This window comes from Vombatus ursinus, unplaced genomic scaffold (assembly GCF_900497805.2).
Source record: "Vombatus ursinus unplaced genomic scaffold, bare-nosed wombat genome assembly UNPS02014775.1, whole genome shotgun sequence".
Lineage (NCBI taxonomy): Eukaryota > Metazoa > Chordata > Mammalia > Diprotodontia > Vombatidae > Vombatus > Vombatus ursinus.
The window spans coordinates 16312925-16338282 of record NW_020954553.1 but is presented as its reverse complement, the minus strand read 5'-3'; the positions used below and the strand labels follow the sequence as shown (position 1 = coordinate 16338282).

At 39.9% G+C, this 25358-nt stretch overlaps 2 protein-coding genes across 2 annotated transcripts in view; one reads left to right on the top strand and one right to left on the bottom strand.

Annotated features, from left to right (window-relative positions):
- CSMD2 (CUB and Sushi multiple domains 2) overlaps positions 1 to 25358 on the bottom strand; it is a 914813-nt gene that overhangs the window by 482390 nt on the left and 407065 nt on the right. The window lies entirely within an intron of this gene.
- HMGB4 (high mobility group box 4) lies at positions 3641 to 4264 on the top strand. The gene has a single exon (XM_027864594.1). It carries the CDS (start codon positions 3641 to 3643, stop codon positions 4262 to 4264), a length of 624 nt encoding a protein of 207 aa, XP_027720395.1.

Below are 25358 nucleotides of genomic sequence, written 5' to 3'. Positions count from 1 at the left end.
CAGAGTATTAGAAAGTGGATCAGGTCTATTCTGAAAATCCTCCTTTTACAAAGAAGAAAACCGAGGCTCAGCCAAGGGAAGGGCCTTGCCCAAGATCATACTAAGAGTAAGATAGATTTACAGGACTTGGACTCAAACCGACTCCTCTTCCTACCGGCCTAGGAATCTCTCTTCTCTTACGAGATGCTGCCTCCACCAATTTCCATATATCTCTTCAGGAAAACAAAAATGGGAATAAATCCTATAGTCAATAGGTGATGGAATCAATATGCTGATTTTTATGTAAAGGAATGTCATATTTGTTATGTTGCCTGATCAAGTGTGGTTCTTGTCAGTGGTGTGCTGGGGCCCATCCACTTAAATTCCTCGTCTATGAAATGAGGCTTTTAAGATCCCTTCCAATTCTGAATCTGTGAATCTATATTTCACTTGATTTCTCAGACTGAAGCCATCCAAGTGAACTAACTAATTTTCTAGATGTAATTTGCCTCTTCTAATGTCATCTCCTATCTGTCACCTCCATCTTCCAGAATAATAATAGTTCTTATTTATATAATGCTTTAAAGTTTGCAAAGTACTTTTCATATATTATCTCATTTGATCCTCACAAGAACCCTGAGAGGCAAGTGCTATTGACCTCATCAGTAAATGACTCCAGATGTGTGCGTATGTATGTGTATATGTATACACACACACACACACACACACACACACACACACATCTCCCACCCTACCCATTGTTCCTCATGGGCTTTATACCTGCCAACTGGACATTTGTTTACATGTGGCCTCTCCCATTATATTATAAGCTCCTCGAGGGCAGAGATTGTCTTTGGTCGCTTTTTATATCCCAGCACTTAGCGGAGTGCCTGGCACATAGTAGGCATTTAATAAATGTTGGCCAATTGATTGATTGGACATTTCAAAGTGGATATCCTGTAGGCATCTCAAAGGCAACATTCTCAAAGCATAACTCATCTTTTCTCCCAAACCCACCCCATTTCTGAAGTTCCCTTAGGCAGCACCAATCTTCCAGTTATACAGATTCATAATCTTGATATCACCTTCAACTACTTACTCTCCTTCCCTCCACTTTTCCAATTAGTTGCCAATTCTTCTTGATTCTACATTCACAACATCACTCAAATTCATCTCTTTCTATCCACTCATGCAGCCACCTTGGTTCAACCCCTCATCTTCTCTTGCCTAAATTATTGCAATAGCAACTTAATCTTCCTGCTTCAAGTCCCTTTCCACTCTACTCCATCTTCCACATAGCTACCAATGTGATATTTCTCAAGTGCAATTCTGGCCATATCACTCTCCAGTCCAAAAACTCTAGTGACTTCCTATTATCTCTAGGATCAAATACAGATGCCTTTGATTGAAATTTAAAGCCCTTCAAGACCTAGCTGCAACCTATCTTTGCTGTTGTTCATTTGTTTCAGCTTTGTCCAATTCTTTGTGACCCCATTTGGGGTTTTCTTGGCAAAGATACTGGAGTGGTTTGCCATTTCCTTCTCATTTTTCAGATAAGGAAACTGAGGTAAACAGGGTTAAGTGACTTGCCCAGGATCATGCAGCTAGTACATGTCTGAGAGCATATTTGAACTCAGGAAGATGAGTCTTCCTGACTCCAGGCCTGGCAGTCTATGCACTATGGCACCACCTAGCTGCCCCAAGTAATAATAATAGTTGACATTTGTATGTGTTCCAGGCACTATGCTAAGTGCCTTACAATTATTATCTCATTTGATTCTTACAACAACCAGGAAACTGAAGCAAACAGGGTGAAGTGACTTGCCCAGGGTCACAGAGTTAGTAAGTGTTTGAGGCCCGATTTGAACTCAGGAAGATGAATCTTTCTGACTCCAACCCCAGAACACCATCTACTGAGACACCTAGCTGGCCTCAGCCTTTGTTCTTGGTTTATCATATACATTAATCTCCTTCACACAGCCAAATCAGTCTTATGATCCAGAGGAGTATTAGAGCCTACTTAAACAGGCTTGTAAGCACTTACTATGCCTTGGAAATCAGCAAACTCTACAACTCAGGGCTTGATTTACTTTTTTTGTTGATCATCTAGATTTAAGAAAATGATGGAGAAAAGACGATAGCACCAATTACCCATGAAAGGGTGTCACATACATTTGTTTGAGGGGGAGAGCTGGTTATTAAACATTTACCAGTACACAACTGGTCTTAACACCATTCTTCACATTCCATCTCCCATTTCTCAGCCTTTGCATAGGTTGTCCCTCATGCTTAACATGCCCTCTCTCCTTATCTCTGCCTCTTAGAATCCCTAGTTACTTTGAAATTCAAACACCACCTCCTACACCTTCTGTGCCCAGTTGTTAATGCCTCCCCTACAAAAAATACCCTGTATCTATTTTGCATATTCTTATATGTGACACATTAGTAGGCGCCCAACAAATGCTTGTTGACTTGACTTTTTGTTCTATAATAGAATGTAAGCTTCGGAGCAGGGATTGTTCCATGTTTCTCTATATATCTTCAGTGCCGAACACAGTGTCTGGTTCATAGTAAGCACCTAATGTTTGTTTGATCATTGATATCCATTTTACAGATGAAGAAATCGAGGTTCAGAGAGTTTAGGTAACTAATCCAGGGTCATATAGAGCTAGTAATTGGTAGAGGCAGAATTTGGACTCAGATGTTTCTGACCTCAAGTTCAGCATTCCATGGAATACAAATACCATTCTGAAAGCCCTATTATAAGCTCAAGAATCTTGATCACATTTTCATTGATTCGTGTATTTAGTGAAATCTCATCAACACACCCTCACTACCCAGGATTAAAAAAAAAAAAAAAGAATCCCAAGATGAATGTAAAGTCCACCCTAGGAAATTAGATTTATAGCCCAAATGCTTTAGATTTAAATTACAGTAGTTTATCCTGACAAGAACCAAGGAACAGCTGTCACATACAATTATTTTTAGAGGTACTGCTAAGCCATTCGCACATTATGAGCTGCTGCCAAGCAGTCAACAGTGAGGGGTTTGGGGTTTGGGGGTGGGGGTGGGTTGCATTTTATCATGACAAAGCATTCAAGCATTCACTGTTCCACATTTGGTTATTTTCAACCCATCTCAAGATAATTGACAGAAAGTCTATTATTAGGTAAGTAGGCCTCATGGACAGTATATTCATACTGCCAAGTAGATAAAAGTATGTCACTAGCCTATATATTTGAAGGTTATGAAATCCTCAGGTTGGTTTATGCCACTGCCCCCAGGAAGTCAACATAATTTACCTCCCAAACATAGGGGCTCCTTTCTTGCCCTTAAAAGTCCATGAAGGGAGATGACCCCATCCTACCTAACTACCTCACTTGAAAAACTGTGATACCATCATTTTTTTTAACCCAATAAGATTTCAGTATTCCAATGACTTACTGTCATTGGCCAGGAGAGCCTGGCTTGGGGGTGGTATCACAATACCCTTCCTATGACCAATAATGCCAACACCATTGAATAAGCCGGGCACAGGCTGCGAAGCTCACATACAGAAATATTCACAAGAGGGAAAGGACCTCCTGTTTTCATAAAAGTACAGGGAAAAGGCCCCGCTGGAAAAGCTTTCAGAGCCAGTAAAATATGATCTTTTGAGAACATGGGCAAGGTTCAAATTAAGCCCAAAGTGAATCTGTCTTCATATGTCCACTTTTTACTAAACTGCAGGAACAAGCACAAGGAACAACAGCCAAATGCTTACATCAACTTCAAAGAATTCTCCAAAAGGTGCTCAGAAAAGTGGAAGACAATCTCTAAGCATGAAAAGTCCAAGTATGAAGCCATAGCCAGAATGGACAAAGCACGCTACCAGAAAGAAATGAAAAATTATGTTCCCCCACCAGGAATGAAGAAAAGGAAAAGAAAGAAGAAGGACCCCAAAGCTCCCAAGAGGCCACCCTCATCTTTTCTTCTCTTCAGTCGGGAGCATTATACAAAGATCAAAAATGACAATCCACAATGGTCCGTGATAGAAGTGGCAAAGCTCCTGGGGGAGATGTGGTCCAAAAAGTCAGAGCAGGACAAGCAGCCTTATGAAGAAAAGGCAGCTAGACTGAGGGCCAAGTACCACCAAGAACTCACCACCTATCGGGTTAATCATGGTCAGGGATGTTCAAGGAAGAAGGGACCAGAGACCTCTGGCCAGTATCAGAACAGAAAGAAATCCAAGTCAGACAAGAGTGATGACTATGATGAATCTGATTCAGAAGGCGAGCTGGATTAGACAAGACAAAGACATGAATGATGAAAGAAAAATAAATGCCATCAAACTGTATATGTATCTCTTTTCATTCTTGTCTGTGTTCCTTACATGATGTTGGTTTCCCATCAATCTTCCTTGATTTAGTCACAGAGTTTTGGGAAAAATTAGAGTTTGGAGGGCAGGAGAAGAGAGAAAGAGGGTCCAAGGGAAGGAAGGAAAGATTTGAAAGAAAGGGATGTACCTTTCACTTTTTTTTTCAGAAACCTATTGTTACAGAGGAAATTTGGAACCTAAAAAGTTATATCATCCACACAGATGGTATGTCTGACCTAAAAGCAAGGAAGGGGTTTCTTCTGTCCCTATTCTGTTTCCCTTGTAACTTTACTTTTGAAAATATTTGGAAGATTTCAGTTTACTAAATTGAAATCCCAAGATGACCCACTTCCTCACCCAAACAAACTATATATGAAAGGAGGTCTAATCAAAATCAGTGTAATTGCAATACTCAATCCTTCCCTATAACACTGGTACGTATTTTTTATGTGGTGTGTTTTTAGACTCACATCCCACTGTGGACAACTTTCTACTCAAACTCACCCTAACTTTGGATTGGAGATGATGTCACAAGGAGCCTTCTTGGGAGATTCAATTAGACTCTTTATCGGCCAGTGTTACTACACTTCAGGTACTGGAGGTCAAGACAAAGCAGAGTGATTCAATAAGCAGGAAACTGGCCAATACCTAATAGGGTCACACCCTATTTAGATTTTTTCTTTTTTAAAAACTGGTTCACATCTTCCACTTTTGATCCATATTTATGCACTTCAGGATTACAATCCACAACATTTTGTTTTATTCCTGCCTGTCATGTTGTTTTCCCCTCACTTTAAATGTCCCCTCAATCTCTTAATTCCAAAATCTAATCCTTTTTCTCCAAGGCCTAGCTCAAAATCTCCCTTATCTTTGCCTGAGAGACAAACTGAGAAGAAGAGGGATAATAGCTAAAAATGTAGAAAATGAGAGATTTGAAGAAGTTATATGATCTAGCTTTCTAGTGTTATGTCTCATTCATGGTCACGTTATAGCCTATCACTGTGGGAAGGGAAGGAGATGGGGGAGAGGTGTCACTTTGCCCTGGTCTTATAAAGGGGCTGAACTGGATGATTCCCCTCTTGAGATCCCTTTCCAGCTCCTTTGACATTCTATGATCCTTCAATTAAGTTCTAAGTATATCAATTGGTCTTCTCAACTAGACTATGTAATATGCTCCTTGAGGAGAAAGGCATTTTTGTGTTTTTATTCCTAGTTGCTCATATATGGTAAAGACAGTAATTTGTGGAAATGAATTTGAATTATGAGAGGTTTTATGAGACCATGACAATAGGCATACTTTTATGATGGAAGGTGCACTGGATTAAAAAAAAAACACAACTTTTTTGAATACTGAAGTGATTAATGGTGAAGGTGTATTAAAACACAGTTAAAACAACTGTGACTATTCTCTAGAGACTCCTTCTAGGGAAATGGAAACTTCATTAGCATTTGGGCTGCTCCACATTATTTTAACAGAGCAACACTGAAAGGGATATGAGTGTACTGGCAGCTTCTGGTGATTGTCCATTTTAAGAAAATATAGAGTCAAGGAGAGTGAGATTCAGACCAAGACTAATGGAGAGAATAAAAACCACCCTCTAAACATGCCTAGTGATTTCCATCTTAGAAAAGGGTATCAAGCTCATTCTGGCAGTTTTCTCACTCAGTTTTCCCATCTTGCCAGCCTTATTATTTCCTGGACCACCCACCACCAAAAGAAAAAAGCAAACCCCCAAAACAAAAACAAAAACACCAAAATTATATAGAGAATCACGTGGGAATGAGATAGAATCATTTGTTGGGAAGTCAAAAAATCTGAAATCTGAGTATGAGGCCTACCCTTTTGATTCTTTTACAAGGCCAGGCCTACTCTTAGCCAGTTCTCTAGGCCACTAAGCATAAGCAAGGAGGGTTCACATTTGACAAGCTCTCCATGCTGATCTGAAGGAATCTCAGCTTTTCCCCATATTTGTACTATACTTTACTTCAAGATTTACAAAACTGCTTTATGAGGTCATAGGAAGCTGGTTAGTCAAGGCAATTTTGTTTGTAGACTATTTCAGCACTGCTTTACTAAAAAAGCTCCCTTCTTTGATCCCATTGGCTTTCTCCTCCATTACTTAGTGACACACAGAAGGACACTGGAGAATAGACCAGAAGTGTAGTCAGGTTAAGTATGATGACAATGTCTCCTTGGCTTGTGTGTCCTCCTGTTTGGGATTTGCTGTGATATATAATGTTGTGGCTATTAAGATGTAGACAGTCTCTTTCTTCAAAGGGGAAACATTAAACTGATTAAGGGGCTATTTTGTGTACTAGGAAGCTGAGCTTCCCTTTGTTTCTAGAGCTTGTCTTGGAAAAGAAAAGGTCCAAGATTATGGGTTGGTTGAGGGGTACAGGAGGGGAGATGGCTGTAAGTGAAAAAAAAATTCAGGGTTTAAAGAAGGATGATTCTAAATTTGGGGGTACAGTGGGGTGAAAGAAAAGACACCAGGTTTATTCCCTAAACTATTGAAGTTTAATCCCTTCTAGATTTGATTAAATTCTAATTAGAAAGTAAACAAACATTTTACAAATCTCATCTATTTCTATGGATGGTTTTTCTATTGGGGGGTGAAATAGAAAGGTTAATATTATATCTCCCCTAAGTAGTAAAAAAAGATTCTTTTGAAGAACCTTGTAGTCAATGAACTCCATCACAAGTAGTTTATGGTTACAAAGGGCTTTATCATCTGCTCCCCACAACTCTGTTAAGGGGTAAAGTAAAAGAGTTAAGTCCTCATTTTATGGATGAGGAAAACTAAGACTTGGTGGGAAGTGTTTTGTTGCATCAATGGGTTTGAATCAGGGAGACATAAACTGACTGTGAGTTGGCCCCAGAAGGCAGTTAGAAGCAATTGGCAATCTGTAGGTTGGAAAAGGTTTTGGTTTTTTGTTTGTTTGTTTTGCCCCTCTTTTTTTTTTATCAAAAAGCTGGAAAGGGACCTTAGAAGGTCATCTGGTCTAACTTTTTTTTTACATTTTACAGATGAGAAAACTGAGTCAGCATGTTTACATACTTGTAAAATGGGTAATATTAACTAACATGATAGATTTGAACTAAAGTCCTCTGATTTCAAATTCTTGCAACACCCTTTCTACCTCACCACTATGTGCGGGGAAATCTTATCTATAATGGAATTTAACAAAAAAAATAAAAATAATGCTTACATTTATAAAATAAAAAAGGCACTTTCCTCATTATTACCCTTTTGAAGGAGTTAGCAGAGGTGGATTCACTCCTCCCCCATAAAAGGTTATATCTGTAAGTGTTTTGTTATTACACCATATATGTTCATCTTGGGGGCTGTTTCAGCCCTGAGGGGCAAGCTGGACTACTTGTTCTCTTGTCTTTGTATCCACCAAGCTGGCCAGCCCAGCTAGCACCTCTAACTGTCCCAGTTCAGTGGTGTCCCACTCTTTGTGACCCCATTCTGAGTTTACTTGGCAAGATATTGGAGTGATTGCCACTTTCTTCTCCAATTCACACAGCTCTAGTGTCTGAGGCAAGATTTGAACTCAGGAAGACTTAACTTTCTGATTCCAGCCCCAGCACTCTGCACTATGGTGCCACACAGCTGCCCATATCTCTAGCATAATGCTGGCTTTAATACTGCCTGTTTAATAAAATGCTTGTTGATTGATTCAAATCCCAGTCTTGCTATTTTAGCAAACCATTTCCCCTATTTACTTGGGTCCTTGGATTTTTCATCTGTATATAATGATGGGCATGAATGAACTGAGTGATATTTAAATTTTCTTCTAGGTCTAAATCCTATTAACCTCTAAGCATAAATTGTAACTCATTTTACATATGGAAAAAATGAGGGACTTTCTTCTAGGAAAACTGTGACCTCTCTGGCCACAGAAACACTCCAAAAATATTTAAACTTATCGAGTATAGGAATATATTAGAATTATCCGATGAATCCATTGAATCCAATGAAGGCAGCTTCTTCCCTTGAGAAAGGGGCCAACAAAAAAAGATGCCCAATTGGCGATGGTGGCAAGTGGCTAGACAAACTATATAGCATATGAAAATGAAATAAATATTACTATTCTGTAAGAAATTATGAATATGACGCATGAAAAGATTTACATGAAATGCATGCTGATTGCACAGTGATAAGAAAAGCCAAGAAAACAATATCCAAAGATTTTACAACAATGTAAATGAAAAGAACAAGAAGAGACTGGGAGAGATGTAGGCAAATGTAAAAATGAAAGAATAACACTAAAATTTTTTTAAGGGAGGGGACTGGCATTAATAAGGAAAGGCAAGTTAAAGAAAAACCTTTCCTGACTTTCCATTTTGATTCATACTCTTCCTCTGGAGTTGATGTAACTCTGTCTTCTTAAGGCCCTTCACTCTACATTAATCATGGTGCAGGACTTTTTCCTCTTAGAGTGGCAATGAGTACTGGACAAAAGTATTGGGAGTTGAAATATTCAGGTTCTTGTTCTAGTTTTGTACAGACATTAATTAACTCCCTGACATCACGATAATAGCTATGCAATTTCTATACCAATTTACTTAGACACAAAGTGCTTTCCTTACTACTGTAAAGTTACACAAATAGTCTTAACCCCATTTACTTGTTAGGGAAACTGGCTCAGAACAGCTGAGAGACAGTGACAGTGGGTCCGACCCACAGCTATTTCTTACTGCAAGAATCAGGATTCGAACCCAGGTTACAGATTAATAGATTATTAATAGAAAAGAATAAAGATTCATATGGTCCAATCCCTGCTATTTTACAGATGGAGAAACTGAGGCCCAGAGAGAAAGTGACTTTTCTGAAGACACACAAGTGTATTTGTTGTTGAGCTTAGAGTTTAAAATCTTGTCCAGTTCCCCAGAAAGAGACGGGAACAAACTGAACTCTCCGCAGAAATCTTAAACTCAGCATGTTCCACCCTAAACAACTCACCTTTGTCTCTCCCAATTTTCCTTTATCCCTGTGAGCCCACCATTCATCTTTTTGACCTCACTTTTCTTTTCATTCTTACACTGGGTAGAGCAGATAAGATCAAGCAGGAATGGGAATCCCACCCACTTCCAGGAAGGAGAAGAGACTAGGGGGAGACTGAGAAGGTGATAATGAAGAAAAGCCCTCAGGCAAGAAGAGTGCTAGAGGATACCAGCTCTAGATCCCTGAGCCCTAAGTCAACTGGAGATTTTGTTTGTTTTCTTTGATCTTTACAGATTTACTAAACCTGCTGTAGGGCAGATAGACTCCAGCTTCCCCAATTCTCTTTTCACAAACCCCAGTATCTAATCCCCCCCCTCACTTTTCCTGGCTACAGGCAGACAATCCCTTTTTACCTTCTAGTATCACCCCAGAGGTTAATTAAAAAGCAAAATGAAACAAAATTGGTACTCCTATATACATAGTACTACCCATTATGCAAACTGTTTCCTCAACTGTCCCACAGAATTCTCATTGTTGCCTTAGGATAGGATATTTCATCTCGTGGTGTTACTCTCACTTGGAAAGTTCTATTCTCCAGTCAAAATACATCCTCCCCAAAATATGCCCTCCAAAATTCCTGCTCCTCTGAAGTCCCTAGCATTTACTTTTAGCTTGCAATTAAATACTTATTCTGTCTGTTTAAAATCCTCCTCCCATCAAAGACAGAAATAAAGATCCCTTGTATATAGCTGACTACTCAGAGCAACACTTTATGTGTGTGTGTGTGTGTGTGTGTGTGTGTGTGAGAGAGAGAGAGAGAGAGAGAGAGAGAGAGACAGGAAAGAAATGGAAACAGTGGGAGTGTACCCACTAATAAGGAAATCATTGCTAAGGAAATTGTAATATATACATGCAAAACATGAGTAATTTGGTGAAACATGGGAAAGCTTATATGAACTGATGCAGAGTGGTGTAAGCAGAGATGAGGAAATGATGTGTTCAATGACTACAAGTATATAAGGGGAAAAAACAATCAAGTGAAATTGATTGTTGTGAGGTCATATTTAATGAACAATGTTGGCCCTGGAGGGAAGAAATGAAGAAAAGTGCCTAGCTCCCTTCTTTCACTAGAGAAGTGAAGGAATATGCATATGGAATGTGGCATCTGTTGTGGCAGACACTGTCAATGTGTCACTTGGCTGTCAGGTGCTATATATGATAGTGACTTTAAAGAAAACTTTCTCTCTCTCTCTCTCTCTCTCTATCTATCTATCTCCCCCTCCCCCTTTGCAAAAAGGGAAGGTGCTGAGGAGAGGATGGTGGAAGTGAGGAATATCATGAAAAAATTTATGAGTGCAGAACTAGATAAGCTCTGACATTCTAAGACTCTCAGAGGAACCATTATTCATTTACCTTTCCTTGTGTACTAATCACTTTTTTCACCTATATCATAATCTCTTTGAGGAGAGGGACTTGTTTTTCATCTGTTCATGTATCTCTCTCCCCAGTATCTATCTTGCTCAATTCTTTGCACATAGTAGGTGCTTATTAATTACTCATGTTGAAATAATTGAATACCTTCTGCTCCATTCCCTCTAAGACCTAGGTAGGATATGGAACACAGGAAGAGAGTACTTGTTAAAAACTTGGTAGAATGCATGCGTGAATGAATATTTGAATCATTGATTAATGATGAGGATGTTGGCATGGGAAATGTAATTGTGTCAATACTTTACAATTTACAGCTTGGCCAAAATGAACTTCATGATCATTTGGACCAGTTCCCAAATATTATTTTAACAGAACAACACAGAAAGGATATATCATTATGTGTTGGCTTTTAATGATTGTCCCTTCATGAAAATAAAAGAGTTTAGGGAGTAATTTAGAAACCCAGCCTGAGAAAAGGAAGAAAAAACACCCAGCAACAATTATGCCTAATGCTTTTCCTCTACTGCAGAATATTGCTCTAACTCATTCTGATTTTTCTGCCAGGCTTTTAGAAGTTCCCCTCTGCCCAATAATTATAACAACTGTTGAGGCAGCATGGGGTAGTAAATAGGGTCTTGAGCTTGGAGTCAGGAAGACTTGGGTTTGAGGCCCACCTTTGATAATGCTATGTGACCTAGGTGCCTAACCTTCCTTGAGGCAACTGCTTAGATCTTATCTACTAAGTCACATAGATTCCAATTTGTGTGGAGAAGGTCTCACCCTGACCTAATCTATGCTGACAAACAGACAGATAGACACAGATAGATAATAGATAGATAGATTCCCATCCCTGGAATGCCTCTCTCTCCTTTTCTCTGCCTATGGAAGTCTCTCCACAGCTTCTTTAAATCCTTAATAAAATCTCTTCCTTTACTGGAAGCCTTCCCCAACCCCTCTTAATTAAATGTCTTTCCTCTGCTAATTACTTCCTATTTATCCTGTAGATAATCTGCTCTGTATATGTTTGTTTGCATATGTCTCCCCATTATATAATAAGCTTCTTAGGGGCAGGAACTGTCTTTTGACTCTTTTTGTATGTTGGACTGGAGATCTGATACTGGAGCCCAGGCAAGACAGTTTGAAAGGACAATGGATTGGTTATTGAAAACAAAAGAAAACAAACCAAACTTGACCATTACATCTGATCACTACACATTATCCTATTAAAGCCAATCCAGAACATGCTATTGGAAAGCCCATTGGAGGCTGTCAGTTCCTCACCTGACTCTTCATCTTACTGAGCTGCCCCTAATGCTTACCAGAAATGTATTCCAGTGCTTAGCGTAGTGCCTGGCACTTAGTAGGTACTTAATAAATGTTTATTGATTGATGGATGGATGGACAGTAATAGGTAGAGCATTGTTAAATGCTATGCACATTGTGCAAAAATACTGGAGATAAAAGGGAAATAACCAAAGCAATCCCTGTTCCTCCAAGGGCTTATATTCTAAAGGAGGGAAGGCAACCCAGAAAAGGAAGCTGGAAAGGAGGGCTGTGAGTGGCAGGAGGAAGGGCATGGATCCTTCCTGTATTTGCACAATAATAACTACTTACATTATATGCACATAAAGTATTACATAATTGCTTTATGAAGTCATGGGAAGCCTTTCAGTCCTACTTCTTTACCTACCTGCATTGCAAAAAACTTCTTTCTTTGATCACTGGCTTCCTTTTGGATCATCTACTGTCACCTAAAAGGTTTCCTATTTCCAAACTCAATTAACCCAGCTCTGAGGACAGCTCAGTAAGATGAAGAGTTAGGTAGGGGATTAATAGACTCTGCCGGGCTTTCCAATAGCATGCTTGGGATTTGCTTTAATAGGATAATGTGTAGCTATTAAAATGTAATGATCAGGGTGTGTGTGTGTGTGTGTGTGTGTGTGTGTGTGTGTTTTCCCAACAACCAGCCCACTGTCCTTTCAAACTGTCTTGCCTGGGCTCCAACACCAGATCTCTAATCCAACCCCCTACCCCTGGGCAGGAGGCTAGCAATCAGAGATAGCATGTAGGGGCTGAAATATCCAGGAGGCCCCAGAGTCTTGGCCCCATTACTGCCATAATATATAGTACAAAGCAGAGAAATAGGAAAGGTACCACCTCTGCAACCTCATAAACCATGCTGTCTACTTAACTATCATTAGACATGAACTAGGATTAGAATTGAAACTTGTTCTCTGTAAAACTAAATGCATTTCTTTCTATTCTTCTTTGTTTGGGGGAAGGTGGCAACTTTCTCCTTTGTTTCTAGTAAAAATTCCTTCAGAAAAATGAACATGGCCCATGAACTAATTATAATCTGTTTGCATTTGTATACCACTTTGTGATTACAAAGGGGTTTAATATCTCATCTAATTTTTTTTTTGTCTTTGTATTCCCATTGCATAGTAAGTACCTGGTACTTAATATTTGTTGAATGATTAGAGTTAATTTCTCCTTACAATCACCGAGTGACCTGGGTAGTATATGTATTATTGTCTTCATTTAAGAGAGGAGGAAAACTGAGCAACAGTGTGGTGTGTAATGGGGAGATTGCAGGATTTGGCATCAGGAGACATATAAGATTACATTTATGCTTGGCCCCAGGAAACAGAACTAGAAGCAATGGATAGAAGGTATAGAGAAGCAAATAGAAGCTAGAAAAATTAAGAACTATCCCAAAAAAGAATGGGCAGTAGCTTTCTAGGATAATAAATATTCATTTCTTAGCCCTCTCTGGAGGTGTTCAGTCAAAGGCTAGATGATAACCACTTGTGTGTATATTATAGGGGTATTCTTGTTCAGGTACAGGCTGGACGAGGAGATCTCAGAAGTTCCTTCCAATTTTGAAGTTTCTATTTTGTGATTCTGGCCAAGATTTTAATTCCACCCCAACATTTATTATAGGTGACTTAAAACAAGGCACTTCATTCCTCCCAGTCTCGGTTTCCCGAAACGTGAAATGAAGGGTTGGATTAAATGAATCTACAAGGTTCTTCCCATTTTTGACAGTCTATAAACTTATATCCTGGTTATGAGGTCTAGTTCTGACAGTGATAGCAGTCAGTCAACAAGCATTTATCATGAACTTACTGTGCGCCACATACTGAGCTGAGTCAGGGGAGGATACAAAGAAAAGTAGAAACTGGCCCTCAAGGTGCTTACATTTTAGAAGATGAAATGATCATGACAATAAACTAAGGCACATACAAGATATATACTGAGTAAGGTGGAAGGTGATCTCAGAGAGGAAGGCAGTCTGTGAGGTAGGGGTGAGGGGAAGCACCAGGAGAGGACTCCTGCACAAGGTGAAATTGGAAGTGAGCATTGAAGTGAAACTAAGAGATGGAAGTGAGGGGGCCAGAGCTTTCTGGCCAGAGCAAACTAAGGGAGAATGGAAATAGAGTGTTGTGTTCATGGAGTAGAAAGTGGGTCAGCATGACTGGAGCATAGAATGTGCAAAGAGGGGGAGTATGTGTGTGTCAAAGACTGTGACTGGGCATTTCTACTCAAGCACTCTGAACCTACTTCCTCATCTGTAAAATGAGGGAAGGGTGCAAGTATTAAGAGGAAGAGGGACTGGTCTCATGATTTTACAGGTAGAGTGAATTCTACCAAAGCAAGTCTTATCTTCTCTGTAACTCATAGTCTTAGAAAGTTGCCTGGGGGTAGTGGGAGGTTGAATGGTTTGCCTAGCTAGAGGTCTTACAATCAGTATGTGTTTCAGGCAGGACCTGAACCCAACTCTTCCTCTCTGGGAGGCCAGATCTCTATCTACTATATCATGCAGACTCTCTCCTTAGTATTATCATCATCATCACTAACATACATATATACATACACACACACATCTATATTGTTACTTTAAGATTTACAGATTGTGTTTGTTCATTTGATCCTGATGATAAGCCTGCACCATCTACCACCCAGTGCAGTGAAGGATGTAAAAGCATTTCTAAAATGGGAACTACTCTGGTGCTCCCAGGCCCTGGTGTGGTGATGTTGGAATGAGACAGACTCTAGATTTTCGAGGCCAAGCCTAGTTCTCTTTCTACTCTATTACCTCAAAAGGTTTTTAATGAGGAAAATACTCCTAAAACCTTGGATTTAACCAATCTAAGTCAACAAACAAATAACTAAGGCTTATTCCTCCTGGGGGTCTGTAGCAAATGATGAGAGATCCAGAAACAAGACATAGTTTTAAAATTATTGGACTCCAAACTGGGACTCAGTTTTTCTCTTCTGTTAAATGGTCCCCCATATTGATCTCAGTCTATGAGCCTATGAAGAACTAGAAGGGAAGAGGAAAAAAATCATCAATACTCCATTTCCTCTCCCCACCACTACTTCTATATTCACACGTCTTATTTTATAGACACAGAAAATGACAATTAGGGAGGTTAAAGTCACCCAGTTGGTACCCAGGTCCTCTAAATCCGGTGCTCTTTCCTCTGAGTTACACTCCAACTCTTATGGGTTCAGTAGGATAGAGAAGAGAGAGTGAGTGTGTGTGTGTGTGTGTGTGTGTGTGTGTAGTGGGATGCGGGAGAAAGAAAGCAAGGACTTTGTTTTATTTACTCTCCTTATCATTATCTAGTTTCATGGATCACATGGCCAGATACAATTAATCATATTGTGGTCAATCATCCCAAGCCTTTCTGCAAGGAAAATTTATGAGAAAACATGGACAAAAATTTTGCATAGGGTTTGAAAGGGTGGATGAGTTGCTATCTGCTTCAGTGGAGGGAGTCCCCACATCAGTGACATCACAATGCTACTGAAGTGTTCATAGCATCTGAAGTGTTCATAGTGCTGCTAGCACCATCTGCTGCCAAATTTGGAGAACAGCAGGGCTAGCTAGGCAGGAGAGGAGAAAAGCTTTCAACTCCACCCAGGGAAATAGGCAGCCTGCTCTAATGTATTTACAACTTAGGTTAAAAACGTTAAGCAGGGATTTTTCAACCTTTTTTGTGTCACGGACCTCTTAGGCAATCTGATGAAGCCGAGTGGACTGATCTTTTCTTAGAATAATGTTTTAAAATCATTTAAGGAAATACTAAATTTGGGGTTGAAGTTATGAAAATAAAGCTATATTTTTGTTTCCATCCAAGTTCATGGACTCTGAAATCTATTCTTTGGATCACAGGTTAAGAACCCCTGCTTATAGGCACCTCTTTCTGGTAAGAAACTAACAGACATTCCTCATACATGATCTCAGAGTACTAGGAGACAGGAACTAGATTTGCCATTTTGTTGGTACTGGGAACTCTCACTGCATTTTACTAGTGCAGGCTGGCACCTTCTAGTCTTAGCAACTTGCCTAGAAAAAAAGTTAAATGACTTATCCTGGGTTATACAACTAATATGTAGACAAAGTAAGACCTGAACCCTCATCTTCCTGACTGGAAGGCCAGTTCTCTTCAACTTCTCATTGTCTATTGGAGGCTTCTCTATTGTCTACCAACAACCCATGTCCCCTCCCCTCCCTATTCTCAAAAACCCCTCACTACATCTTTCTAACTGCACTACCCTATATCTCTCCTCCCTTTTTCTTTCATGGCTAATGCCCATATGTTTCCCATAATTGGTGCCCGTGTCTTCTCATTCTTTCTGTAACTGCAGTCTGGTTATTGGAATAGTCCAGATATGAGGTGATGAGGAAGTGGAGGCAGTGTCAGAGGAGAGAAGGGGAACATTTATAAGAGATGTATTCACAGGACTGGTGGGTGAGAGTGTGTAAGGACACAGGTTGCAAGCCTGAGTGACTGGGAGGATGGTGGTGCCCTAGGCAGTAATAGGAAAGTTGAGAAAGAAGGCAGTTTTTGGGGGGAAAGAAAATGCACTTAGTTTTGAACATATTGAATTTGAAGTGTCTTTGGGACATCCAGTTTGAGATGTCTAATAGGTAGTTGGATTTGTGAGACTGGAGCTCATCAGAGAAGTTAGGATTGGGTCAGTAGACTTGAGAATCATCAGCAAGATAACCAACAGAAATCATCAAGAGAGAAGAGAAAAGGGAACAGGACTGAGCCTCAGAGGACATCATAACCTTTTCCTAATCCTCATCCTTATTGACCTCTCTGCATCCTTTGACATTGCTCATCACCATCTTCTCCTTCATATCTACCATCTTGTCTCTAGTGTTCTCATGACAATGCTTTCTCCTGCTTCTTCTCCTCCTACCTGTCTGACTGTTGCTTCTTAGAATCCTTTACTGGATTTTCATCCAAGTAATACTCACTATCAATGTCAGTCCAAACATCAGAGCTCAGTCCAAAGCTGAGCTCGTTTTCTTTCTTCCCTCCCCAAAGCACCCTCTTCTCAACTTCTGTTACTATCTAGGGCATCAACTCCCTCCCAGGCTTGCAATGGAGGTGTCCTTGATTCCTCAAATACCCACCACAAGTCCTTTAAATTCGACTTTTGCAGTCTTTCTCACATATTTCCCTTTCTGTCTGTGGACATTCACCTCATACCTGGACTATTACAGTAGCCTTCTGGTCAGTCTCCCTGCCTCAAGTCTTTTGCCCACCTATTCCAGTCCGTTCACCAATTGACTTTCAAAGTGATAATCCTAAAGCATAGATCTGACCATGCTGACTATGTTACTCACTCTTTTTTTTTGTTGTTGTTACTCACTCTTTGACCCAATTTGATAAATTCCAGTGGTTCCCTACTACCACCAAAATCAAATATAAAAATCCTCTATTTGGTGTCCAAAACCTTTCCTACTGGTCCTCTCCTACCTTTCTGTTCTTCTTACATCTTACTACCCCCACATACTCTGTGATCCAGTGACACTGGTCCTTGATATTCCTCAAACAAGACACTTCATCTCCCATCTCTGGGCATTTTCACTGTCCCCCATACATAGAGGGTTCTTTAACTTCCTTCAAGTCGCATCAAAGATCTCACCCTTTTATGTTGCCTTTCCTAATCCTCCTTTAATGCTAGTGCTTTCCTCCTAAAATTACTTCCAATTTATCCTGTATATATCTTTTTTATACTTAGTTATTTATATAATGTCTCATTAGAATGTGAGCTCCTTGAGAACATGGATTATTTTTTGCTATTTTTTTTGTATTTGCAGTGCTCAGAACATAACAGGCATTTAATAAATGCTTGTTGACTTGCTTGACTCTCATATCCATTTCATCATGCAGCTTCCTGTAGGAATTCCTCTAAGACTTTAAGGAGAGAAAGGCAGGGATTTTTATTTCCATTTTCAAGATTAAATGATTTGTTGCAGGTCACACAGTAAGTCACAAGGTGGAGCCCAGGTCTTCTTTCTACCCTGATTTTTAACTATAGGATAAGAAAGAGATTTTCGAAAGCCTGTTACATTTCATGCAGACCTTGGCCTGTCTCTGATGCTGGAGGGAGATCAAACCATGCCTTTGCTTCAATGAAGTTCTGGGATTTACTGTCCCATCTGTATGGAAGAGTGAGTCCAGCTTCATTTCAGGGCACTATGACTGGTCCAGCAACAGCTTGGCTGGCCCCATCAGCTCAGCTATGTTTGCAGTCACACTGGCAAGGGGAGTCCCAGTGTGGCCATTTGGTTCTTTGGTGACTATTGCTGGTAATTACAGATAATAAAAATTTAAAGTACCAAGAAGCCTCCACTTACTGAAGTGTTTATACCAGGGCCATTCAAGTGCCCATAGGTTCCTGATGACTTGGGTTGTTCATGGGAGGGAAATTAAGGCCCTGCTGCTAGAGCCCAGAGGGGAAGTGCTGAGTGTAGGGCCTTCTGAAGATAAAGTTGCCGATGCCTGTGGTAAGTGGGATCATAGTGATCATAGGTCTAGCACTGGAAAGGACCTCGGAAACCATTTAGGCCAATCCTCTCATTCTTCACATGAAGAAATTAAGGGCTAGGAAGTTGAATGAGTTGCTCAAGATCGCACAACTCTAGTAAGTAGGGAGCTCCACCAAAAAGTGGACACTTCTCAACTTGTTGGTGATTGGGGTGGGTCTGGGCCACTTCAGGTAGCTCTTTGATTTTTAGTGTGATGTTTTTTATTTTCGAATTTAATTTTTTTTCAATAAAAATATTTTCTTTCTCTTTCCATCCCCATTAGAAAAAGAAAACACTGTAACAAATAAGCATAGTCAAGAAAAACAAACTTCCACATTAGTAATGTCTAAAAAACATATGTCCTGCTCTGCATCCTGAATCTATCACTTATTTGTCAGAAGGTAGGTAACATGTTTGTTTGATCATCAGTCCCCTGTAACTGGGGATAGCTCTTTTACAAAGTCAAGCAAGTCAACAGAATACATGTAGACAGAAGGCCTTAGGAATAAAGGCCAGCATGAAGTCTATTTCCCCAAACTTCTGCCATGTTGTGGGGAGAGTGTCCTCCTAGATGGGACAATAGTCATTACCCCTTTCCAAGGAAGTTGTCTGTTGAAAGGAGAATTCCCACCAGTGCATTTCTACTTTCTCCTTGGTATTGGGTAAAGTGTGCACCCAAGAGAAAGAATAACACTTCCCCTTGGCTCCAAATGCCCCAGGGTATACTATACCTCCCCACTGGCCTTTCTATTACCTACCACCCCAACTTCTATATTCTGTGGCAGCCATATGTGTTTCACTCCAAACTCTTGTGGTCTTTTTAGGCTTCCTCTCATGCTGGAAAAAAACTTCCTCTCCCTATTTATCATACTGCCTCATTCCTTTCTTTTTTAAATCTGTTTGAAGTTTACATCCTCCAGAAAGTATGGCCTCATGATGATGAGGAGGAGGAGGATGATAACGGTTATGGATCAGCATCTTCCTCTTCCTCCTCATCTACCATTTGTCATCTTATATAAACAGCTATTCTTTGGGCAGGTGCCATTTACTATCCTATACTGTAAAATACTTTAAGTTAATTCCATCTATCAATCACTTTAGTCAATAACTATGTTCCTATGTTATAGCCAAAAACTTTTACTGTCTGGTATGCTAATTTTCTATGATGCCTCAGCAAATTTAACCAGGTTGATCATATAAAGGCCCATGTAATTGGGGGACTGGTCAATGAGGCCTCAGTCCATAGAACATGAGTAAGGTACTCAGCCTAGTACTAACTTACATGGAGACTTGGGGCCAAGTTCTGCACTTTAGAACACATGGAGGGATCCTCTCACAGCTCTTCTCCAGTTTACTGGGTGGTAATATCTTTTAATCGGCTGTTAATCCAGAATTGAGTGTGTACGAAAAAGATTTGAGTGGAAGATTTCTCTCTCTCTGTCTCTCTTTCTCTGTCTCTGCCTGTGTGTCTCTGTCTCTGTCTGTCTGTCTGTCTGTCTGTCTGTCTCTCTTTCTGTTCTTTAGCAGTTTTTTGAGTTGAGGAGAAAAGAATACTATTGACTTCTTGGGTAGAAATCAGTGGTAGTGACAGCAACAATAGCAGTGTTAATAGCCTCTCGTGAGTACCTTCCCTTTCCCTATAGATGCCCAAGTGGCCAGGAATGCATGATGTTTCTTTCTTTGTGTTGATTCTTTCCTGATCTTAAGTGAACGAGTATCTAGGTTGGAACAGCACAGATTACCATCAAAGGTCCCCTCAGCAACCAGAACCAATAGGAACAAGTCTGGTAAGGAGCCATCCCTGAGGAATGATGTTAGGTTCCACCCAACAGTGAATTGACCTGGCAGCTGAGACTCCATGTTCTTCAAGCAAGGGAGTGCCTTGTTCATCGGCTCTGCCACACCTAGAAGTGAATTTGATGGGGACTCCTTGAGGGGAGCAAAAGACTCCCAAGGCCAAGAACTAGAAAGTGCCCCCACACAAATTTTGGGGACAGAGGGATGTTTATAGCAATCACTTTAAGTTTGAGTCTACTTTTCACTTGAAGAGGGAAGAGTGCATCTTCAAGTTTGGAAGAATGTTGTTATACTTTGGTCCTTGTTACACCTTCTTAATAGATATTCCTTTGTGAAAGCTAATTTATGTTAATTGGTTTGCTGATATTGGGGAGTTATTATCTGTTAAGTGATATTAGGGTATGCCAGATGAGGGCTCATAAGCAATAATACTAGAAACCTGAACCCCTCAGGGTTACTCCCAGAATTCTGAGAATAGAAGTGGTCAACAGTTCAACAGAGACCTGATCTTATAGTCCAAGTATATGTCGGGAAAGTCAGGTTGGAGTACACGCTACAATAATAAAGAACTTTCTGATCTTTCATTGTATCATGGAGGTAATTCCGGGTTTATTGGTGGAGTACAAGTTCTAGACATTTGTATCAGGCTGGAAAGACTTTGTATATGGTTCTGACAATGGTCTTGTTTGAAAACCAACTTAATTGGGTTTGGAGAAGAGACTTGGCTTATTGCCTGCTAATGATTTTTGTGTGTGTGTGTGTGATGGTGGTGGCAGGGAGCATAGCAACTCATAAAATCATATGAAGCAGCTATGATCTGTCTTGATAGAAAAATATCTACATGGTAGACTAAGGAGGTTCCTTAATGACAAAGATTGTTTCTTTTTTCTCTTCATATCTCTATGATCTAGCCACAGTGCCCAGCACATAGTAGTGCCAAATAAATGCTGGTTGTACTAAACTGAATCATAATTGACATTCAGTACACATTTTCACTTTCAGAACTCTAAGTTCAGAGCTGGAAACGAAAAAATGTATATGGCATGCATACTCTGAGCTCTTAAGGGCTTAATGTCTACCTGAGGATACAAGACATGCTTATAAATAGACAAATAGCACAAGGAAAAGTGGACTAAATGTTGAAAAAGTCAGTGTGTGGTACAGTGCGGTATGGTATGCTGTGGCAGAAAAAAACAGTGTACCAGAAGCCAACAGAGAATTTGAATCCTGTCTCTAAAGCTTATCGGCCATGTGAATATGAACCAAGGTACTTCTCAATTGAGACGCACTTTACTTTCTTGTCTATGAAATAGGGATAATCACACCTATGCTACAACTACTTCCCAGAGATTGCTTTTCTTGGATCAAATGAGATAATATATATAAAGTGCTTTGGAAACTTTGAAATGCTATGTTATATATGGATAATCATGTTTGAACTACCTGCCTCACAGAGTTTTGAGGAAGATGCTGTACAAAGATAAGCCTTAAAACTCTGTCAAAGTATATATGAGTTAGTATTTTAGGTGCTAGTTAAGAGGAGGAGAGACAAGACTTGGAGGGGATAACTGGGAAGTATATAGGATTGGCACTGGACCCCTAAGGATGAGTAAGATTTATGTGAGTATGTGTTGGGGGTCAGGAGTTGGGTTCCAGAAGGGCATGAACAAAGGTGGCCAGCTTGGAAGAGGTAGGATTTATTCAAGGAACAATCTTCAGAAGCTATGTTAACTACGATAAATATGTGCTAATTACATCTGTCTTGTCCTCTCTCTCTTTCCCCTCCCACCATTAGAACAGAAATTCTGTGAGGGCAGAAATTTCACTCATTCATTCATTTAAGAAATGTTTGTCTTACATGGGTCAAAACATCATTGTCTAGAAAAAGCTTTGATTAAATGCCATGTCGTGGACACCCTGTGTCCTACTCTAATATTCTACGTGAGAAGAGATCAGGGTCCAAACTAGAATATTTTCAGCGGACATGGAGAGAAGGATTGTGAGGTTGTGAGACACATTGTGGAAATAGCCATGACATGATTATCAATTAGACATATGGAATGAGGGAGGAAGAAGAATGAAAAATAATAACAAAGTTTCTAGCTAACCTAGGAGACTGGGAGAATGGTCACACTATTAACAGAAATAGAGAAGGGACAGGTTTTGAGGGTATGGTGTAGTGGTTAGAGTGCTGGATCTGGGTTCAAATACTAGCTCTGGTGATAGAAAGGAGGGCAGATTGGGGGAAGAGGTATTCAGAATGCATGCCACCTTGGGGTGGGGGGAGGGGAGAGATGGGGAGAAAATTTGGAACTCAAAATCTTGTGGAAGTGAATGTTGAAAACTAAAAATAAATAAATTAATTAAAAAATACTAGCTCTATTACGTATGACTTGGTGTGACCTTAGGCAAGTCACCTGCATCACTGGGCCTCATTTCTTCATCTGTAAAAGGAGAGGGTTGAACTACATGACCTAAAAATTTCCTTCCTAAATCTGTGATCCTATGATGTAAACAGAGCCTATCCTTTGGGAGTATCCAGTCTAAGAGCATCCATTATACACGAATTATAGATCTGGCTAGCCAACAAAGGACCACAGGCATTACTAGTATTTAAGGAAAGGATGAGGAGTATCTTTTAGTGTACTAAGTACTTTTAGGATATATTCTCCTACAACCATCCATATTCCCCATCCTTCTTAGTGGACCTTACAGAAAAGCTGGGGAGAGATAATTGTTAAATTTTCAGTGTGAGTATTTACACCTTGGAAATTGCCAAATGCTACAACAGGTCTTGATTTAAAGTTTTCTTGATTGCCTGGATGTAAGAAAATGATGGAGAAAATGTGAATAATGCAGATTAAATTCAACAGTTTGCTCTATCTAAATTTCCCCCCTTTTGGAGAGCTGGTTGTTAAACATTTATCAGCATACCACTGGCGAGGAATGTGTCAAAAGCTCCCCTGAAGAACCTCAGAACCAACCAGATTTATCTCCTACTCATCCGAAGGCATGTTAGCCTCACTGTGCCTTGAATTTGCCTTGACTTTCCACCCCCACAGGTATGTCCTATAAAAATCCAAAGTAAAGAAAGATTTGTTATGTCCAGCAAGGTTACCCAGTATTCCTATTCTCAGGTGACACTGTGCAATGCAGGATTTGGGGTTAGTTCAGACCCAAATTCAAATCTTTCACCTGACATTTACTAACTCCTCAGCCTGCAGGCAACTCCTTAAGACTGTAGTCTGAAGAAGAAATGAACTGAATGGGCAGAGGAACTTCTCACTGGAACTACCTAACCCACAAAATCACAGGTCTGTTTAAAAAAAAGGGGGGAGGGTGATAAACACCCTCAATACCTGTCTTCTAGGGTTATGAGAATTAAATGAGAAAGTATTTGTCGAGTGTTTTATAGTCCTTAAAGTACTATATGAATGTCAGCTATTTGTATTATTCATTGCATAATGCCCAAGATGTTGCTAAAAAGCATCCTTAGTGAAATCTACAATGAAAGGAAATCAATCTAACCATTCACATAACAGAACAAGGTAGATGAAAAATGCATATTATCCAGATGATAGTATGCCCTGTTTATCATTTCATTGTTCATCAGTATATGCATCTTGGAGGCAGCTATGTGGTTCAGTATTGGGCCTGGAGTCAGGAAGACCTGAGTTCAAATCTAGCCTCAGACATTAACTAGCTGTGTGATCCTGGGCAAGTCACTTAACCTGGTTTGCCTCAGTTTCCTCATCTGTAAAATGAACTGGAGAAGGAAATGGCAAACCACTCCAGTATCTTTGCCAAGAAAATCCCCAAGGACAGTATGGTCCACAGAGTCACAAAGAGTCAGACATGACTGAATAATTGAACAACAACAAACTTGCACCACAAACAGGTACCACAGTGGGTCAATGAGTTGGACCCAGAATTCATGGGAGGCAGACTCTTGGTTAGATTGCTTCTGGAAAATCTGTAGTGATTTCATTGATCCCCAGAAGCACCTAACTGTTTAATATCAAAATTCATACAGTGATCCTGTGTGGCCTGTGAATCAGAAAATAATGGACCCGGGAAGAATTAAAATTACAGATAACCCTAAAGGCAATGAAAATAAATAGTTGAGTGTGAAAAGGCTACATTGTTGTCCTATGTAATTTGAGCAACTGCAGTGATGCTAAAGACGTTGTTGAAGATATGTATACCTGATAAAGTGGATGGTCTGGTCATGTGGCAGAAATTATAGCAACCAGATGGATATCCTGGGTGGTACACTGCAGGGACCAGCAAATCAGGTCTGTCTAACCACCCAGAATTTGTGAGAAAACATGGGCAAGAAAAATAATGCACAAGATGAGAAGGAACAAATAGGTTGTGATCATAACCCTTCAAAATACCAAAACCAGGGTGATAGAAAGAACAAGGTCATTACAATCAAATGTTTCCAAGGTCCTTAGTTTATATGTCCAAGTGAGCGCTGCTCTTTAGTTCTTAAATGAAGGCCTCAATAGGCCCTGATCATCATCTAGTATCTCTAGAGAAATGTAAATATATAAAGTCCATAAGAAAGAGAAATTCAGGCACTGTCAGCATTTGTGATCAGGCCAAATCACCCTGTTTCAATTCAGTTCACTAAAAAAAATTACTAATTAAGCATCCAAGTGCTTCAAAGGTAGGAAATCTTAGTTTACACTAGTAAGTTACTAGATACAACAATAACAGTATAAAGAGGATCCTAATGAATGCATTGGCCAAGCTTTCTCTTCCGGCTGATGAATGCTAACCAATCCAAGAACATTTATTAAAAGGCTTACTAAATGTGCCAGTCACTATACTAAACACTGGCAAGACAGATCTCTCTCTCTTTCTCCTTCCTTCCCTTCATCCCTCCCTCTCCCATATCTCTCCCTCTTTTTTCTCCTTTCCTCTACCATCCATCCATCTATCTATCTATCTATCTATCTATCTATCTATCTATCTATCTATCTATCTATCTATCTATCTA

What these genes read in the sequence shown, in the direction of transcription:
- HMGB4 (XM_027864594.1), top strand. Translation starts at nt 3,641, where the DNA reads ATGGGCAAGGTTCAAATTAAGCCCAAAGTGAATCTGTCTTCATATGTC.